The sequence below is a fragment of the Acanthochromis polyacanthus genome, chromosome 3, assembly GCF_021347895.1.
Source record: "Acanthochromis polyacanthus isolate Apoly-LR-REF ecotype Palm Island chromosome 3, KAUST_Apoly_ChrSc, whole genome shotgun sequence".
NCBI lineage: Eukaryota > Metazoa > Chordata > Actinopteri > Pomacentridae > Acanthochromis > Acanthochromis polyacanthus.
The window spans coordinates 37,340,121-37,356,395 of NC_067115.1; the positions used below are offsets into that span (position 1 = coordinate 37,340,121).

Genomic DNA, 16,275 nt, shown 5'->3' on the forward strand with positions numbered 1-16,275 from the left:
TGCAGTCTCCCGATCTGGACTTGACCTGGCATATCTCATCAGCAGCTTGAAAATGGAGCAATGATGGAAACTTCTTAATTCAGCCATTTTTACTTGACTTAAAGAAAAACTAAAATCAGCCTCTCTGATCTCAACACACATTCTGCAACCAACAATGGGTGAGGTGACAGTGAAACTGGAGGAGGTGGTGATGAAACAGGAGGCCTCCTTGGACCCATTACCAGAACCTCTGCTCATCATCTTGTCACCTCCTCCGGCTTTCCTGCCAGTACCTGGTGAGCCGACGATGCTTTGGCCTAAATGGCTCAAAGCTTTTGAACACTACTTGGAGGCGCTCGGTGAAAAAGAGCTGGTTGACTCCAGTAAGTGCATGCTCTTACAGAACTGCCTTGGCCCAGAGGGGCAGCGTATTTTCACGATACTGATCCCGAATGAAACCACATACATCACAGCCATATCAGTGCTGACAGTTTACTTCAGCGGTGATCACGCCATTCAAATGCACCGCCTTAAATTCCACCAAAGGGTTCAGATGCCTGGAGAGACACTGGATGAGTTTGTCTCAGTGTTAGAAGAACTGCTGAGGCCATGCAACTACGGAAACTTGAAGGACGAACTTTTATTGGATCACCTCATCACCAAAACAAACTACCCACAACTCAGGGAGAGACTGCTGATGGGGAGGGAAACTTTGACCTTGGCCACAGCTTTAGTTATCGGTAAAGAGGTGGAATCCGCTTTCAACAAATCTCAGATATTTGACATTCACGAGGTCAGCGTGGACATTGGAGATGATTTAGATCCCCCTGTTCAAAGAAAAGCCAAAAGAGGAAGACCTCGGCGCACTGAGAAACGGGCAAAAACAAACTCGCAGTCGACTAAAACACCAACAACGTTGCCGCGACACAAAGATAACTACTACTACAGAACCAGTAAGCTGTGCTCTGGCGACACCAATGAGGGGGAGAGTACGAGCGGGAATACAGCGGCTTTGGATACAGAGGGTGATGGTGATAATGGAGCCTCATCTTCATCGCTGAGGATAAAAGAGGACGGCTGCAACAAAGCTACTGACAGTACCGATGATGAGGATGATGATGATGGAGTCCTTTCTTTGACTCGACAAAAAGGCCCCTACTGTCCCATCTGTAGCAGATGTTTCAGATATGCACATAAGCTGGCCAGACACATGAGGACACACACAAAGGAGAAACCATTCATTTGCCCGATCTGTGCCACGACCTTCAGCCAGTCATACCATATGACCCGACACCTGAGGAATCAGCATGGAGCAGGCCAACACGTCTGCAGCACATGCGGTGAAAGTTTAGGGAGCTATGCGGAGTTGCAGAGTCACAAGAGGACGCACAAGTCACAAGTTTTGTCGTGTCCAGATTGTAATGAGAAATTCACTAACAGCGATGTGTTTTCTTGTCACATAAAGTCACACAGTGAGAACCAATCCAGCCAAACAGAGGCGCAAAGTTCTCAGCAAGCTGATGGAAGTGAAGTGAAAAGTAATGACGCTAATGACGATGCAATCTCTGGTAATGGTAATTCTCCAGAAAAAGAAATTAATCTTGTGACAGAAGACAAGAACCCCATTGAAGGTAAATCCCAAGTTGGAGGCAGAAAGAAGGAAAAAGTCACATGTAAGACTAAAACAAAAGGCCATTTTTGTCCCATCTGTGTCGGCAAGCGCTTCAGGGGGCCAAACAAACTCGCCAGACACATGAGAACGCACACGAAAGAGAAACCATTCACCTGCCCAGTTTGCGCTATGACCTTCAGCCAGTCCTATCACATGACCCGACATGCGAGGAACCAGCACTGCTTCAGCCAATATATCTGCTCCAAATGTGGAAAAAGCTATGGCAGCTGGCTAGAACTGAAAGCACACAAGAAGACTCATGCAATTGAAGGCCTGACGTGTCTTGCATGTGATAAACAGTTCAAAGAGAAGGCTGCACTTGCAAGCCATCTGAAGTTACATAAGGAAGTCCAGTCCAGCCCCCGAAACCTCATCTGCGGTGATTGCGGCAAAGTATTTGGCCGACTGTATCATCTGAAAAGGCACATCGTCACCCATCGAAAAGCAGGAAATGGTGAGTGTTACATGTGTCCTGACTGTCAGAAGACATTTGCTTTTCCGGAAGACCTCAACAAACATTTGGAGATTCATGTTAAAGAAAACAACGGGACTTGTCCAAAATGTAATGAAACTTTCAGTAGTCCAGAGGAGCTGGAGGCACACATGGGGGTTCATCAGAAGTCTTATGCCTGCAGCACCTGTGGGAAGAAGTTTAAGGTTGAGTATGCACTGAAGAAGCATGAGCAAGGTCACCAAAATGAACAATATTACTGCTCGCTGTGCCAAAAACGGTTTCTCAAACTCTCTCACTATAAGAGGCACATAATGGTCCACGACAGACGGGAATCTAGATGTCCACATTGTGACAGCGTTTTTCTACAGTTAACAGCTTTGAAGTATCACCTGCGGACGCATACCGAAGAAAGACCGTACCAGTGCACCTGCTGTATTGAAACCTTTGAGGAGAAGGAAGATCTAGAGCAGCATTGCCTCAAACACAGAAAGTTCAAAAAGCAGAGGCCCTACTCATGCACTCGGTGTGATTATGCTTTCTGCACGCTGGTGGAGCTGACAGAACACATGAGCTCACATGAGGGAGAGCCGCCGCTGACCTGTCCTGATTGCGGCAGGACATTCCTGAACAAGAACAAACTGGAAAAGCACCTGACCATCCATACTGGAGAGAGACCTCACCTCTGCTCTATCTGCGGCAACGGCTTCCCCTCTGCTGCCAGCCTCAAGCTACACATCAACATCCACACTGGTGAGAAACCCTTCCAATGTTCACAGTGCAACAAAAGTTTCAGGTCATCCAGCGGGCTGCGCCTGCACAGTAGACAGCACATGGAGGTGCGGCCCAGCTACGAGTGTCCTGACTGCGGCAGGAGTTATGGTCGAATGACGGAACTAAAGATGCACCAGCGTTATCACACAGGAGATAAACCCTATGCATGCACATGCTGCAGCAAACGCTTCATTAGCAAAGACAAGCTGAATGTTCACATGAGGATACACACAGGGGAGAGACCTTACTCCTGCCCCCACTGTGGACAGACATTTACACAGACTGGGGACAGAAACAGACACATCAGTAAACACCACCAGTCAGTGTAGTGGTAGAACTGCAGAAAAGCTTTTGTTCCTATTTTTCAATGATTCCGCCAGTGGTTTTGTATGTTTGTAGGTGTATGTAGCATTAAGAATCACTTCAGATTTTGATATGTGTCATATTGTCTGAGAAAGAATAGAAAACCAAAATATGTTGACAGCATATTGTAACTTATGCAGCCTTAATGCAAATTATCATAAATGATCAAGTAACAAAAATTTAAACAGATTGTACTTTGAAGGTCCTGTGTTATGCTCCTTTTCAGCATAATAATCAGAGTCTCATATGCCCCACATTTTGTTTATCAACTCAAAATACAGCATAGATGGTTAATTTTACCATGACAGTGTAACCCCACGTTTTAGGGCTGTTCTGAAAGAGCTGTTTTGCTCTGGAAACCAACGAGATGCTGCCAGAGCTTTCAGTTAGTGTGAGCCTGAAAACAATTGATTATTTAGGTGTTACACAGCACCTGGGTACAATTTTTATTTCCTTGTAAAGCTGGGAGTTGAATTAGTTGTGGTAGGGCTGCAGGAATAGAGGCAATAATTGTCTGCACAGCTAAATTTTGCACCTTCAATTTTATAACTATCTCAAACTACACAAACAGATTTTCACTGAGGCCTTTAAAGCCGAGTGCCATACTTTTACAATGAAGTCCTTGTCACACAACTTAAAACAGTGCTAAATCTGACTGTATTGCACAGCATACTGGAGTCTTGAGTTTATTTTCGATAGTGGTGTTGCCATGTTGGTGCACCAGTAGGGATACGTTTATATTAACTTGCAATGATTGATTTTCCAGAGTTGAAAAGTCTTGTGAAGTAGACGATGTCAACTAGGAGTATGATGGAAAAACCTAGGAGGGAAACATTGTGATGCCATTGATATAAATAAAAAATAAAACAACAAACATTTTCAGTGCTCAGAGAAAGCATTAGTTTAACAAAGAAAGCTATCAATAGTGAGGCATGCTGCCAGCAGGGGGAGACAAACATTCAGCATTGTAGGTTTAAAGGATATGATGTGAGTGTGTTCATACAAAAGTGTTTTACTAAGAAGCCAGTCTTCTCAAATGTTAAATGTCTAAACACAAACAGCTTAAGAGAGTGGTACAAGAGACGAAGAAGTCAAAAAATAAATATAGGGGAGGTACATATCTACACACTTGCTTGGTGCTACTGACATATTTTAGTTTTGTTTTCTTCTTGGATTGTACAGGATATATTTTTTTCTGGTCAGTGTAGTTTAAATCAGTGTTGCAAATGAAAAATACTCATTCTGTGTATTTCTCATCTGATCTTAGTTTAGTTTTACTGCTAAAATAAATTACTTATGTAAACAAAACAACAGCAGAATCCTGTCTTGTAGGGGTGATTTGACATTATTAGACTCCAGACTCAAACCAAATTCACAAGATCAGTATTTTTATGTGTTTTAGGTTTGATTTTCTTTCTTTTTTTATTCATTTGCAAAAACATGCAAAGCCATTGTACTAGCGTCCAAAGTGATTTCCCTGCACACAGTAAAGCATTTACAGCTGCTGTATAGTTGATTGCTGCTGTGGTGCTTTCTGCAGGTTTTATACGTGAACTGAAGCCGTCACTACACTTCATAAATGTACAAATACAACACAGAAGCTCTGCATGACAGTTTTGTCTTTGTATCTCATGTCTCTCACTCCTGTGCCTGATGTATCTTTGTCATAAAACACTTTGGTCTTTCAAACTTTCATACTCAAACTGAAAAGACACGAGAAGACTATGATTCATTGTTTTTATTTTTGTCTTGTCACCTCTCTGTACGTGTTGTTATAGTATTATGTCTCTTACATTTCACTTTTGGATATCTTTAATGCAAGCATTTGTAACTGTGTTTACAAAAGTGCCATAAAAAATAAAACCATTACTCACTCCACTAGTACATGTAGTGAGATTCTGTAAGTACATGTAAGCTGCATGATATTATTCAGCTTCAAGCCAGTGAGAATCAGTCAGGTAAAACCCCAGCTCATATCTGTGAAGTGTTTAATCTATTAGCTACCTAAATTAACATCTGTAGGTGACTCAACGTATTTTATTGATGTGTGTTGTTCATCACGTGGCTGCTTTATAGTGAAACAGCATTTTACCCAGTCAGACAAGCTCTGTTGGCATTGGACTAAGCCAGGGGTCGGCAACCCGCGGCTCTTTCAGCCCTCTGTTGTGGCTCCCTGTAACTTTGGAAAATAAATTGCTCTGCCTTTCAGGCGCGTTTCAATGCATTTTAATATAGAGCGTTTTATTGTGAAATTACCGCTCTTATTTTGACGCGTCACTCCACCGGATGTGCTGCTGGGGTTTTCCTCTGGCTGGGACATGACTACATAGATATATACAAACACTAGATGGCTCATGAGCGCTGTCAGCCTATGGGGAGCGACGTCGCCACATGGCGGCCATCTTGGGACAGGGCTGCTCGATCACTCATAACATTAAAGTCAATGGAGCATGGATTTTAAAATCACTGCAGATTGCTCAATTTTCAACCGATTTTAGAACAGCTTGGTTTGTTATAAACGTCAGAGATGTACTTCTTTTACTGCTTACATAAGAATAATTAAAACCATTGAATTCATATAATAATGAACACAGATATCATCTTTTTTCAGCATAAATGGATGTAAATGTAATTTTATTATTTAGCATTGCACTTCTTTATTACTATCAGCTTTCTAATGCACAGATAAAAACAAAGCTCAACCAAAATCAATGCACAACAAACAGAAATGTTGTCTTTTCTTTTCATGAACCTGGTGCCTACATTACCCACAATGCATTTCGGCTGCAGGCTAACTAATCCAGGCATAGATGTATACAAACAATAAGTCTGAGGTCTCAATCAAAGTCTCTTAACAAGCAAATAAATACAACCACAAAGAATGTAATTTCACCTAAAGATTAGGTTCTCAAAAAACGTTGGTCTCAGGAAAACCTAATAATTGAAAATCAGATTGTGAGTAACACCATCTTCAATGTGAGTAGCCAGGCAGAAAAGACGCACAACTATGCCGCATTTTTCAAAACGAAAAGCTGCGATTTCGGAATTGAGCCTGAATCATAGCCACGTTAATAAGGCTTGTAATAAACTAAACCGTTTGTAAATCAATCAAGAATTGAGCGAGTTATGAGTGTTAAAGTGAGGAAATCATCCACCTTACCATTGACTACAGTACAGTGCGCCAGAGCAGTGCCCTGTCCTAAGATGGCCGCCAAGTGACGCCGCCGCCGACTCCGTCTTGAGACATCTAGTGTTTGTATATATCTATGCATGACTATGCATGAGAGCGCAAGGTTGATGCAGAGGAGATGGAGAAGCAACACCTGTAGTTTCACATCGTTTTGTACTCAAGAATGGCAAGCCTGTATATTAAAGCTCCACTCCAAGAAAGACACGTCTTGTCTTTGATTCAAAAGTACTCGTGATAGGGTGATACACGTTACTCGCAAGAACACGGCAGCAGGTCAGAGAGTCAGAGGAGTGTCGTCTTGGAAAATAGGGCAGCGACTTACCGGAGAAAAGTTATTAGCTTAAGATAAATAGATTTTACAAGTTAAATAGACACTCGCAAAATATTGATTTCCAGCTAACATTACGTAACATATGAGGTCCAGGAGCAAAAATGACATTAACCAGGTAAGATAAATATTAGTGGTAGGACACAATTTAAAAAATGAATCTAATTAGAGGCTTTGTAATTAATTAATCACGACTGATTAACAAGGGCATAGAGGTAAAAAAAAAAAAAAGCGATATATGCAGTGTTGTCTTCATTTTAAATGCCAAAAGGATTTTGCGGCTCCCGGTGTTTTCTTTTCTGTGGGAAACGGGTCGAAATGGCTCTTTGAGTGTTAAAGGTTGCCAACCCCTGGACTAAGCACTGTAGACATACATTTGGAGAAGGCTTTTTTTTCCCCCCTGGGTTCTAGGTTCTGGTGAGCAGATGCTGTCCGAAGGTAAATGTTAATAGTTGGGTTGGAGTGACTAATGAAATCATTGTTGAAAACTAATGCTGACAGTAAATTAATAATAATAATAAATTTAATTTATAATGCACTTTGCATTTGAAAACAAATCTCAAAATGCTACAAATGAAAAGAACAATAACTTAATTATTAAGTTAATATCTAAGCACTGACTCGCCCAATTGACTTTATCTAAGAAACATAACTACAGAACTACAAATAAAATATGGCATTAACAAAGTGAACCATACAAAAACAATGTTTACGTACAACTAAATATCCTGCATATTTATTCAGATATCTTTCCTCAGAATAAAAGCAATCATTGTTCAAGTCAGGGGTTCACAGTGGCGTAGTGGTTAGCACTTTTGCCTTGCAGCAAGAAGATCCTGGTTCAAATCCCGGCCTGGGCCTGGGGTCTTTCTGCATGGAGTTTGCATGTTCTAACCTCTTATATGATATTATCAGTTATAAAGAGCTTGGGGTAGTAGTACAAATATTGCAATTTCTTTAAAAGTATAATGGGTAACTTACAAATTGGAGTGACAAAAAGCTGGGAAAATCATACTGAGTTAGTCTAACCAATTGTAATGAAATATTAAGACTAACACTGATTAGTAGACCATAAAATAATAATGATTTTGGACATAAGATTCCTTTTTTATACAAACCAGCATATCAGTCATAAAAAATCACACAGCAAAATGTTAATAGTTTAAATTAGGAATCAGTCTGAAGTCAAAACAAGCAAAGTTACTAAGATGGAAATAAAGCTGTGACACATGAGAAGTGCACAAGTAAATAATGCAACTATGGCTATATTCTATTAGTTGGTATCAGTTTCCGGTTTGAACATTTCTATTTATGTGTAGCTGAAAACACTGATTTTCTTAGGGTTTTAATGCATTCGTAATAGCATGAATACCAATCAACAACAAGCATATCTCAGTTCATGGTGCAATGTTTCACATTTTATGTACATTTGGCACATAATACTCGTCTTTTTCCATATTTTTAAAAAGCTCATTTCCTTGCAGCTTAGTTTTTCTATGTTTAGTCACTGCTACTTTTCTAAAGGGAATTTAAACATTTCTTCTACCACTGCTAATCTATTGATGTACTGTTTATATTATATTGTAACAGTATGGAAAAGGTACTCTTTATAATAGAGATTTTAAACCTTTTTTTTCTCTAATTCAGTGGTTGATACACAAGGCAGGGATGCCTGGCACAAGAAAGTGTAACTGTCAGTAACACTGATTCATATATCTGTGTTTGAATCAACTTGTTTGATTGCAAACATGTATATCTGCATTTGTTTACAATCAAACGCAGATATACACATATCAGGTGTAACATTACAATCACTGACAGGTGAAGTGAATAACACTGATTGTCTCTTCATTGTGGCACTTGTTAGTGGGTTGGATATATTAGGCAACAAGTAAACATTTTAGCCTCAGAGTTGATGTGTTAGAAGCAGAAAAAATGGGCAAGCGTAAGGATTTCATCCAGTTTGACAAGTAGCAAGTTGTGATGTCTAGATGATGGGGTCAGAGCATCTCCAAAACTGCAGCACTTGTGGGGTATTCTCAGTCTGCAGCGGTCAGTATCTATTAACAGTGGTCCAAGGAAGGAACAAAGGTGAACCGGCAACAGAGTCATGGGGAGTCATGGGGAGCCAAGGCTCACTGATGCACATGGAGTGCGAAAGCTGGCCCGTATGGGCTGATCCAACAGACAAGCTACTGTTAATCAACCTGCTGAAGAAGTTAATGCTGGTTCTGATAGAAGAGTGTCAGAATACACAGTGCATCACAGTTTGTTGCATATGGGGCTGCATAGCTGCAGACCAGTCAGGGTGCTCATGCTGAAAGACTGACAATGAACATCAGAACTGGACCACGGAGCAATGGAAGAAGGTGGCCTGGTCTGATGAATCACTTTTTCTTTTACATCACATGGGTGGCCAGGCACGTCTAAGTTACTTACCTGAAGAACACATGATACCAGGATGCACCATGGAAAGAAGGCAAGCTGACAGAGGCAGTATGATACTTTGGGCAATGTTCTGCTGGGAAACCTTGGGGACTGCCATCGATGTGGTTGTTGCTTTGACACGTACCACCTACCTAAGCATTGTTGCAGACCATGTACAACCATTTATGGAAATGCTACTCCCTTATGGCCATTGTTTGGGTTATAAAACTCATTTGCAAGTTTCATTAAAGCAGCTTTGAATGGTATTTATTTATTTGCTGTAATATTTCCCTTTAGTGTTTGTAGTTTGAATGTTTCAGTGATAAAAAAAACAAAACAAAGAAAATGGTCTGCATTTAAATAGTGTTTTTCTGTTTTAGTGGTACTCAAAATGCTTTACAGTGTTCATCATTTACACAGATGTTCCAACCTTGTAACATGTAGGTCTGTGTGCATACACACACACACACAAACACAAACAGCCGCACTTGTGCACAGCATACACTGCACAGTTTAAGACCTCTACCTCATTATTTATGACACTGTGACTTTCTAATTTTAGATTGTTTTTTGAAAGATTTATCTTTTGAAGAATGTCTTATTCTTATTTCGATTTAATGTGATTGTGGTTATATTAATTTTGTAATATAAATTTATTCCTAATCCGTGCTCAAAGTCGGAGAAAGATATGTTTAGACATGTGCTGTGCTGATGTGTTCAAAGAGACTGCTTTTGTTGTTTTCCTCCAGTGTGTTGTTTCCTGTCAGGGCCATCTGAGGGAGGAGAGTGTTCTTATATAACAGCGTGTGAAACCACACCTTCTGACCAGAGCTCAGTGCAAACCCGAGATCAGCGCAGCTTGGAACACCAAGAGGCAGTCATGGACTTTCTTCCTGTCTTTTCTTTAGAAACATGGATTCTACTAATCATGCTGATCTACTTATTTATAATGTAAGGGATTAACTAATCAAAGAGGACACTCCGAATGACATTGATCCCCGAAAGAAATTTCTTTTGTCCTTTTGCCATTTGAGCCACCAGAATTTTGCTGACAACATGTAATTTTATGGACATGCTCTAACGTCACCTCTGTTCTGTGCAGGTATGGCCAATGGACTTTTGGAGTATTTGAGAAGTTGGGGGTCCCAGGTCCCAAGCCTATAATGTACATGGGGACAATCACCAAGCAGAATGATGTAAGTGAATCTTTATCAAATCTATTTTTAAAATGATCATGATGTTTGTCATTTGAATTTAAAAATAAGTGTCCTTCTTAGTTGGAATGGACAATGATGTATAATGTAGTGATCAATATGTATTTCTTGTCATCAGGTTTACTACATAGGGGACTGTGAAAATGCTCAGAAGTATGGGAGAATATGGGGGTGAGAACACTATCTGCTTTGCAGGTTTTAACCTTTGATCATTTTTACTTGGTCCCTGTGTCAGCACTAATGTAGGCAATTCTTCTTTATCGACACTGACAAACGTTTGACACTAGATTTTCCAATGTTCTGTTTTTTGCAAACATTCAGTGTGTACGAGTTCAGGAAACCTATGCTGGTTGTGGCAGATCCTGACATGCTGAGAACCATCTTGGTGAAGGAGTGCTTCACCTATTTTACCAACCGTAGAGTAAGAACACAAGATTTATACTGAATGGAACATAAGAAAGAATCTTATCATTGGTCACGTATTTAACCAAAGATCCAAATAAACAAGCAGTGCAGGGTTCTCGCCAGCGCATTTCAGCAAAACGGCCCGTTACGCTGTCATAACGGCCCCCTTACACTGTCTAAGGGGCCGTTACGCAGTCTTAACGGCCCGTTACGCTCAGTTTAAAAGATTACGCTGTGATTAGGGCCACTACGCCAGCGCATTTCAAAGATTACGCTGTTATGAGAGTGTGTGACTCCGTCATGAGAGAGGGAGAGAGAGCAGCGTGTGTGTGTGGGAGAGAGGGGGAAAGCGAGATGTCCAAGCTACCTTGAACGCAGCCCGAGACGGCAGTCGGTCGAGGTGGAGAGGTGTGTAGTTGCTGGGTTGGACGGTACTTGCGGTTCAGCCACTGCTGATAGACAATAAAGGCTGCAGTGTTCTTCGATACGGCTGGGCTCCTGTGTCTTTGCCTCTACGGCTGCTGAGGAAGTGAAGGGGGTTAACCCCGGGCTTTCTGACCACAGGCCGAACAGGAAGGGTTAACACTGTGATTAGGGCCGCTGCGCTGTTATTTTGACAGATAACGCCATGTGCGTTTGTTTTAAATCGACTGGGTACCTATCTGGGTTAATTTATGTCTCCCCACCTAAGCCGTACTTTCCTGTCGATTGACAGGAAAGTACGCATGTGTCAATTGGGCACATGCGCGTTCCCGTCGATTGCGCGCGCATGCGCGTTCCCGTTTATTGCGCGCGCGTGCAGGAGGACCTGCCGTTACACTGAAAAAAAATCCTGGTGAGAACCCTGCAGTGCTGTGCAAAGCAGCTCTTTTGGTATCCCAAATCAAGAGAATCACTTTTGTACATAGACCGGTTCACCAACTGCCTAGTCCTGTTCACTGAACTAGCCAAACAGTGTATATTTCTCCTGTTTACTGCTTCTGGAACCAGAAATGCTGCAGCCTTGACAAACATGCCAAACCCCATTTATAATTCTGAGATACTATTGAATGTGACTGCTGATTTTAAGTCTTTTTGTTTTGTAAAATCTTTTTTTTTGTTTTAGAAAATCTTTATACAACATGCTAATGCCAATATGCCAGCCATTGTGAAGTATCACATGCAAACTTTGTAGTATGGCTCTGTCATTCCTAGAGCCACTGTTTCTTCGGCTAAGATTTAGTGTAAGTCATTAAATGTCACACACCTCATCTGAATGCCAACTGATTTTTAGGAACCCTTGGAAGTAATTGTTCCAAGAATAATTATATTTTTAGTTTAATTAGAAGTATTAGCAAATTACTTTGCGGCACAAGGTGCTTCCTTTGTAGTTGGTGTGTTCAAAAATTAAAACCAGTATACTATTACTAACAGCTGTTCCACTGGTATATACTACTGTAAACACAATGATCTTCATGCCCTCTAGAACTTGCGTATGAACGGAGATCTCTATGACTCAGTAAGTATTGCTGAAGACAATCAGTGGAGACGGATTCGTAACATCCTCACTCCCGCCTTCACTTCTGGTCGTATAAAAGAGGTAGGGATAGGTGTAGAAGACCAAGACATATATATTCAATTGACCATGTGTTTAATTTGCGGTCTCTTGCTCTGTTTTAGATGTATAGGATCATGAAACATCACTCCCACAAGCTGACTGACAGCCTGCAGTCCAAGGCCCAAAATGAAGAAATCCTTACTTTAAAAGAGTGAGTAACGCCATGGACCCGCCTGTTACTCAAACAGGTCATAATTGTGCATACATTTATGCTTTAATACAATTTGCTTTGATTAAAACTTGCCCCATTACAATTGTCACAGAGGTAGAAAGTAGCTATAGAGACCTAAACAGTTTTTTGTACCAGACTGTAAACATACCTATTGTTACTGTACAGATGAGCATTTTAACATGAAGGCCAAAGAGGACTGATCTGCTTTTGGGTCCTGCCTCTAGTGGTCATTCAATGGAATTGCAGTTGTTGGCCCTTGCATGTTGGCTTCATTTTCAGTCCCAGATGTTGTTACTGGGATCTTCCACATCCCAGATGTGCTCCATTGGATTTGAATCTGGTGACTTTGAGAGTCCAGTGAATGGAGATTTGTCAGATAATCTTCAACTGTTTAGCTTTGTTGAGCTTGTGCCCACTGCAGCCTCAGATTTCTGTTGTGGCTGACAGAAAAGCCCAATGAGGGCCCAATGAGGGCAAGTCTGAAATGTTTTTTATTCACTACAGTTTTTAGAGATGTTAATCCTCCTCTGACCATGTCTGTCTGCAGAGTTGCTGCTCACTGGATGTTTACGTATCATTTTGATTAAACCCTAGAGTGCGAAAATTATATTCCCAGGAAGCAGCAGTTTCACAAATAATCAAACCAGCCCATCTGGCACCGACATCACATCACAGTAAAAGTTGCAGACATAATATTCTTTCAATTCTTATATTTGATGTTGGCCCACACATTAGTGAACTCCTTTAGAATGGGCCATTCATTAAGGAAGGGTACAGTTGTTCTAAATGTGTGTAAATTACACCACAAAACTTAAAAATAAAAATGTGTTCTCTGTGAGGCAAATGTCCTTTGCAAATCCTCTATTTAAATATCCATAAATTATTACAATATTGTATGTTCAAGCACTAGATAGCTAGTATGGCACTTTCAAGACTAAAAACACATAATTCAAGCATGTACAGTTTCTAGGTAAAATCACCACATACACATTTCCAACTTCAATATTCCAATATTTCAGTGTTTCTTTACAGGTTTAGTAAAGCTGTGAAGCAAATATAGTCAACGAACCTGACTGTGGCACTGTTTAGTAAAAATTGTGTATTGCAGTGTCTTTGGAGCTTACAGTATGGATGTGATGGCGAGCTGTGCATTTGGCATAGACATGGATTCAAACACCAACCCTTCAAATCCTCTCATCACTAATGCCTCAAAGCTGTTCAAAGTCCCCATTTTTCTCTTCTTCCTCCAAGGTACTTTACTGCTTCTCCATGTCACCATTTTCTTTTTATTGACAACAATGTTTAATGACTAAAATTTTAATTGTTTGCAATTTTTCCCCTTTTCAGGATTTTTTCCCTTTCTGCTTCCTCTCTATGAGCTGCTGGGTGTCTCAATTTTCCCCAAGTCCTCTACTGATTTCTTTAAGAAGCTTGTGGAGAAGATCACAGCAGAACGTAATGGCAGCTCAGGGCAGGTTACGATAAAACACACAGCTAAGACATTGTCTGCATGGATAAAATCTTCTCTTGCAATATAACCAATCTTCTTCAAGATAACAGAAAATTTCCAAAAGTTCAATTGAGAAATTGTTTGATAGATATTGATCATATCACATGGCCTCATTTGGTAAACAGTATCTGGATAGCAGTCATGGAAACACAGACATTTAAATGTCCCGTGTCATCCATGTTCGTTTATAAATGTCCGCTTCATAATATATCTTACCATTTGTAGTGGTTCTGGAGTCTTTGATAATGTGACAGGACCTTCTGTGCCAGATAATGAACATCACTGAAACACAGAGTCCAACTTTGAACCATTCTGCCAATATGAAAAAAAGTCCTTATGTTAAAAAAGGAACATCATCATACAGTGTAACTCAGTGTCAGCTAATCAGACTCCAGTTGCAGATGAAGATCATGTGATATAAGCAAAAACTCTAGAACAGTAACTAAATGGACTATTAGGTTAGATTACTTGTTTCCAAAATCCAGAATCAGTTTAAAGCAAAACTTAGTTCCTTCTAAATGCAGTTATGCTGAAGATTGATTTTAGATGTTCTAATCTGTCAGTTCTCAACTAAAAGACTAAAGACTAAATTAAATCAAACAATGCCTTCAAACAAATGCTTCCAGGTCAAACTACCTTGCTAAAAGTAAACATAAAATGAAACATACAGTCACAGGTATTTAGAAGATACTCCCATGAGTGTTTCCACTGAGGCACAAAGATGTACAATAACTCTAGATTAAAGATTCAAGACCTTCATTTGTCACAAACATAATTATACATAGTATAATGCGCATTGAAATGCCTAAAAGACACACTATATATATATATATATATATATATATATATATATACATATATGTGTGTGTGTGTGTGTGTGTGTGTGTGTGTGTGAACTCCTTTAGAACTATATATATGTATATATGTGTGTGTGTATGATCTAATGTTCTAATGATAGACACTTAATCAAGAGCCCCTGATTCTAATTTTATTTGTCTGAAGGTGTTATAAGTGCACTTGAATTTTCCTCTATGTAACTGATGTGTTTATTTGCACACTTGAATTATGAAAGGGACTGCAAAATGTCAATTTCACGTGTCATATTATGTGAGTATATCATGTTTTTTTGTCATCTCAAATAGCATCAAATGGGTGTTTGTTTAAAAGTCCAACAATTCTATTTTTCTCTTCAACTATTATGTTTACCTCTTTCCAGAAATCGGAAGACGTCCTTCAGTATATGATCGACAGTCAGGCAACCAGTGAACGGACGAAAAAAAAACATAAGAAGGGTAATTACATAATGCACTACTCTTATGTACACATACATAATCCTGCACATCAAAGGTTTTAATGCTGTCTGTCTTCATCCATTCTGTATGTCTTGACAGGTCTAAGTGATCATGAGATCGTTTCCCAAGCGACAATGTTTATGTTTGCTGGATACGAGACAAGTGCCTCCACTCTCACTTTCTTAGCCTACAATCTGGCAAGAAATCCAGAAGTTATGAAACATCTGCAAAAGGAGATAGATTCTACTTTCCCGAATAAGGCTAGACTGAATATTTTGATACTGGAGTCATTTTCTCAAATTTAAATTTCATTCACTGCAATGTATTTAAATAAAACTGTGTTGTAATACACTCTACAGGGTCCGGTCCAATATGAAGCTCTGATACAGATGGAGTACCTCGACAGTGTGGTCAACGAGAGTCTGAGGTAATGAGCATTTACTGGTGCTAACTGATATCAGGACAGCCTGATGAAACATTAAATCGGCATTTTTAAAGATATATACAGTGCCATGCAAATGTATTTGCTCAAACACAAATGGTTTATGCAACATGACAAAGACCTAAGGCACACACGCAAGTCCACCTCTAAGTGGCTCAAATAGATCTAAATGAAGGTTCTGGAGTGGCCAAGTCAAAGTCTGGGCTTGAATCCAGTTGAGATTGTGCGTCAAGACCATCAAAGGACAGTTAATGCTGGAAAACCATCTAATGTGATGAAATTATAAGTATTCTGCAGAGAAGAGTGGACCAGAATTCCACCATAGTGATGTAAAAGACTGATCATAAGTTGGAATAAACATTTAACTGCAGTTGTTGCTGCCAAGGGACTGACCAGTTATTAAGTTCAGGGGGGGAATTAATTTTTCACAGGGTGAGATAGGTTTTCAATACATTTTCA

General features: G+C 40.1%; 1 protein-coding gene across 3 annotated transcripts in view; it reads left to right on the forward strand.

The window, feature by feature from the left end:
• LOC110967068 (zinc finger protein 224-like) overlaps positions 1-16,275 on the forward strand; it is a 36,857-nt gene that overhangs the window by 12,041 nt on the left and 8,541 nt on the right. For 2 of the 3 annotated variants that reach the window (XM_051945079.1, XM_051945078.1), the window contains 12 exons: positions 6-2,855; positions 9,934-10,135; positions 10,287-10,380; positions 10,517-10,569; positions 10,720-10,819; positions 12,269-12,382; positions 12,463-12,551; positions 13,681-13,823; positions 13,920-14,047; positions 15,299-15,374; positions 15,474-15,634; positions 15,734-15,801. In XM_051945079.1, coding sequence (XP_051801039.1) covers positions 155-2,855; positions 9,934-10,135; positions 10,287-10,380; positions 10,517-10,569; positions 10,720-10,819; positions 12,269-12,382; positions 12,463-12,551; positions 13,681-13,823; positions 13,920-14,047; positions 15,299-15,374; positions 15,474-15,634; positions 15,734-15,801 — 3,929 coding nt within the window. In that variant the 5' untranslated portion in view covers positions 6-154. Of the gene's footprint in view, positions 1-5; positions 2,856-9,933; positions 10,136-10,286; positions 10,381-10,516; positions 10,570-10,719; positions 10,820-12,268; positions 12,383-12,462; positions 12,552-13,680; positions 13,824-13,919; positions 14,048-15,298; positions 15,375-15,473; positions 15,635-15,733; positions 15,802-16,275 lie in introns of those variants that run through there. The other variant, XM_051945080.1, reaches the window with a different exon arrangement.